General features: G+C 32.8%; 1 protein-coding gene across 1 annotated transcript; it reads left to right on the top strand.

Moving 5' to 3' along the window:
• Window positions 1-291: 291 nt before the first annotated feature.
• Window positions 292-3,084, top strand: LOC131600108 (B3 domain-containing transcription factor VRN1-like). Its single transcript, XM_058872330.1, has 7 exons — window positions 292-459; window positions 806-1,262; window positions 1,337-1,500; window positions 1,593-1,851; window positions 1,923-2,000; window positions 2,273-2,415; window positions 2,551-3,084. Exons 1-7 carry the CDS (start codon window positions 373-375, stop codon window positions 2,797-2,799), a joined length of 1,437 nt encoding a protein of 478 aa, XP_058728313.1. The 5' UTR covers window positions 292-372; the 3' UTR covers window positions 2,800-3,084.
• The last annotated feature ends 424 nt before the right edge of the window (window positions 3,085-3,508 follow it).

The raw sequence follows: 3,508 nt of genomic DNA, 5'->3' as shown, positions 1-3,508 counted from the left end.
TAGAATAATATTGTTTTCTTGAAAATATAATTACTATTAAGTATCTTTAAAATTCCAATAAAAACTAGTATTACTAATTTTTGTACAAATTTGTTTATTTGTGTATTCACAAACTTGATTAACATATAAAAAAAAATTGTTTTTAGCTGTAATTTTTTTTTTTGTTGTCGGGCCAAAACTCAAGGTTTTTGCTTAGCAGTATAGTTGAAAAATACTTGACTAAATTTGACCTAATTTCTTTATAAACAAACCTGACGTTTCTAATCAATATCATAAGCCGACATATCCCACTCCATCCGCAACCAATCTTGTCTTCCATTCATCACAATTCTCAATATTTCTTCTTACAATAATCTCACTTTCTCTATCACAATGTCCATCACTTGTATCCCAAGAAATACCGATACTATCCGTTTCTTCAAGATTGTTACTTCAACAAATATTCAAGATGGAAACATTGTAAGCTCTCTTTCTTTCAAATTTTTTTATACACATAGCTTAAACTGTTCTATAATTTAAAATGATTTGATTCAATTTGTTAAGATTCAACTCATGTCCCATTAAGATTTTATAGACTTTGTTAATAGGTAATATTTGATTAGAATATCTAGAAACATTATATATCTATGACAAATGTCCGAGGCGAACCTTGATGATCATTAAGATTAGTCAAAATTTAAGTAGGTTAGGGTGTATATTTCTATCTGGCGGCTTAGCCTATTCGCAACCCTAATTTTCTAGAATTAAGACTTTTTGGATCATTTCTCCCTTAATGTATGCTAAAATAAAATTCCATGCATTGCAGAGAATTCCAAATGCTTTCACTCAGAAATATATTGGTAATTTATCAAACATAATGTTTCTCAAGACTCCGGATAACAAAAAATGGGAAATACATTTGACTAAAAAGGAATCTGATATTTGGATTCACAAGGGTTGGAAGGAATTTGCGACACATTACTCATTAGATCACGGACATATGCTAATATTTCAATATGAGAAAACCTCTCATTTTGAAGTGCATATATTCGACAAGAGTACCCTTGAAATTGAATATCCTGTTTATGGTAAAAATCAACAAGAACATAACAGCACAATTGAAAATTTGAATGAGCAACCTTCATGCAACAAAACTAAACCAAAACCACAAATTTCAAAAATTTCAAGTTCTCAACCGCATAAGAAATTGAGAATCGACACAACTGAAGAAGTTGGAACAAGTTCGAAATTGCAAAACTGGCCTAAACTTGTGCAAGTTAAAGGTATACATATAACTCATGATTAATCTCTATCATTCAGAATGGTTTTTCATAACATACCATGTCTAATTTCTCAGACGAGAAGGACAGTTCTACCGAATGCATAAATGTGATGCATTATCCAGAGCAGAAGAATTTTACTTCTAAAATCGAAAAAGCTTTAACCAAAGCCAAAAACTACAAATCTCAAAATCCCCTTTTCATTGTTGTCATGACTTCTTCCTATAGTAATCAATACATGGTGAGTCTTTGAACATATATCGAATGTTAAGATAATTTCATATCTGTTAGTGTTGTTATGTTTTCTAACTTGTTTCGAAAATTGAAATCCAGTGTGTCCCTTTTGATTTCGAACAAAAGTATTTGAAGAAAGATCAAAGCGATATGGTCCTTCGGGTCATGGACGACGATAGAACTTGGATTGTTAAATATAGTGAAAGAAGAATTAGTTCTGGATGGAGAACATTTGCATCTGATAATAATTTGAAAGTGGGGGATGTTTGTCTTTTCGAGATGATCAATTACGAAGCCTATGCTTTTAGAGTACTAGTTTTTCGAGTTGACGATGAACAATGTTCCCCTCCACCACGAGGTAATCCAAGTTAGTTTTTCCTTCATAAGTTGCATAGTACTAATGGTTATACTTTTCATCCTTTGAATCAGTTCATGAAGATCGTGTTAATTCGGTAAATATCGCAAGAATCTCAAAAGTTGAAAGTAAACCGATTATTTTACATAGAGGTAAATCTTTAGCATCGATGTTGTATTGTCAAATCGCGCTAATAGCAGCGCTATAGCGTAATTGTACTTGAACAAATCAGTATTATTATGCAATGCACTAGTTAGAACAAATACTAGTAATTAGGAGCAATAGCAGCACTATAGCCCTCGCGATGCAAAAGTGAAAAACTAACTATTTTTCACGATCTCCGATTGACAATACCGGAGTCGTGTAAAAATGAAATTATAGATGTTTCTAAAATAGACATAGCTTTTTTGTTTCCATGCCACAGGAATGAGAGCTACTCCAATAAACTCCTTGCGGGCTAGTCCATGCAACTTTGCGAAATTTGAAGTGAAACAATTCGCGTCCTCATTGAAAAATCCTAATTTCACTGTCAAGTTAAGATCAAATCATTGGAACGAATACAAACCGGTAAAGAACATATACATACTTCCTATGATCTTAAATTTAAGCAAAAAGATGTATGCATTTGTCATGAATTCTTGGAGGAAGCATGCACTTATTGACATCATTTTATTAACTGTTACAATATACTAATTTTCACAGCGTATACCGAATTCGTTCTCAAGGAAGTACTTGTGTTACCAAAAGAAGACTGTGATGTTACAGTTTGATGAAAAAATCTGGCCGGTAGAATTGACGTGTTATCCATCCGATCTAACGAGAAAGTTGAGTGTAGGTTGGAGTCGGTTTGCAGAAGAAAATAAATTGCAGGTCGGAGATGTATGTGTATTCGAGCTCATCAACAAGGAAGATGCTGTGCTTGATGTTCGTATTTTCAGAGGCCGCAATTAGGCAGTCGATTTGTTAAGATGTTACTACGTCATTTTTCGAAGATTTATCACTCCTTAGTTACCAATGCAAATATAGATCTCTGACATTTTTTAGTAGTTATCAGTTCTAAATGTAAAAGATAGTTAGCATTAAGTTTGCAATAATGCTTTTGGATATAGGTACAATAAACAAAAATTGCAGTATGTTGCTGAATATCTAAGGCTAATGGTGTGTTTGGATGGACTCAATGTTCCAGTAATACATGGAGTGCCAGACATCACAGCTCTTTCAAAAACTTTTAAGACATTAAGTGTATGAGTAACTTCTCCTATAAATTTAATATTCTATCTATTCGGTGACAGGAAAATGTCATTGACTCAAAATGAATCTACAAAATAAAGTACAAGGCATAAGACACAATTGAGAGGAGGAAATCAAGATTTGTTGCCAGAAGATTGCAACAAAAAGTTGGTTTGAACAATGATGAAACATTCAGTCCAATGTAAAAATCATTTTGTCTATTGCTGTACATCTCAATTGGTAAGTTAGAAAACTAGACATCAAGAATGTCTTTTTGGATGGAAATCGAAAACGGATTGTTTTCATGCACCAAAGTGAAGGGTACATAGGTCATACCAAACCACATCATTTAGGTTAGGATGATAAATTTTGAGTTGCATGTTAGCAAATTAGGAAAGAATAATGAAACTAGGTTGTGTGAAGTTGCTTA

This window comes from Vicia villosa, linkage group LG4 (assembly GCF_029867415.1).
Source record: "Vicia villosa cultivar HV-30 ecotype Madison, WI linkage group LG4, Vvil1.0, whole genome shotgun sequence".
In the NCBI taxonomy this organism is placed as follows: domain Eukaryota; kingdom Viridiplantae; phylum Streptophyta; class Magnoliopsida; order Fabales; family Fabaceae; genus Vicia; species Vicia villosa.
Note: the sequence above shows the minus strand (reverse complement) of the source record. Positions and strands in the feature narration are given on the sequence as shown.

Coding starts and splice junctions, on each gene's coding strand:
- LOC131600108 (XM_058872330.1), top strand. CDS start 373: ATGTCCATCACTTGTATCCCAAGAAATACCGATACTATCCGTTTCTTC. Junction 1,501..1,592: donor CCTATAGTAATCAATACATG/GTGAGTCTTTGA, acceptor ATTGAAATCCAG/TGTGTCCCTTTTGATTTCGA. Junction 2,001..2,272: donor ACCGATTATTTTACATAGAG/GTAAATCTTTAG, acceptor TCCATGCCACAG/GAATGAGAGCTACTCCAATA.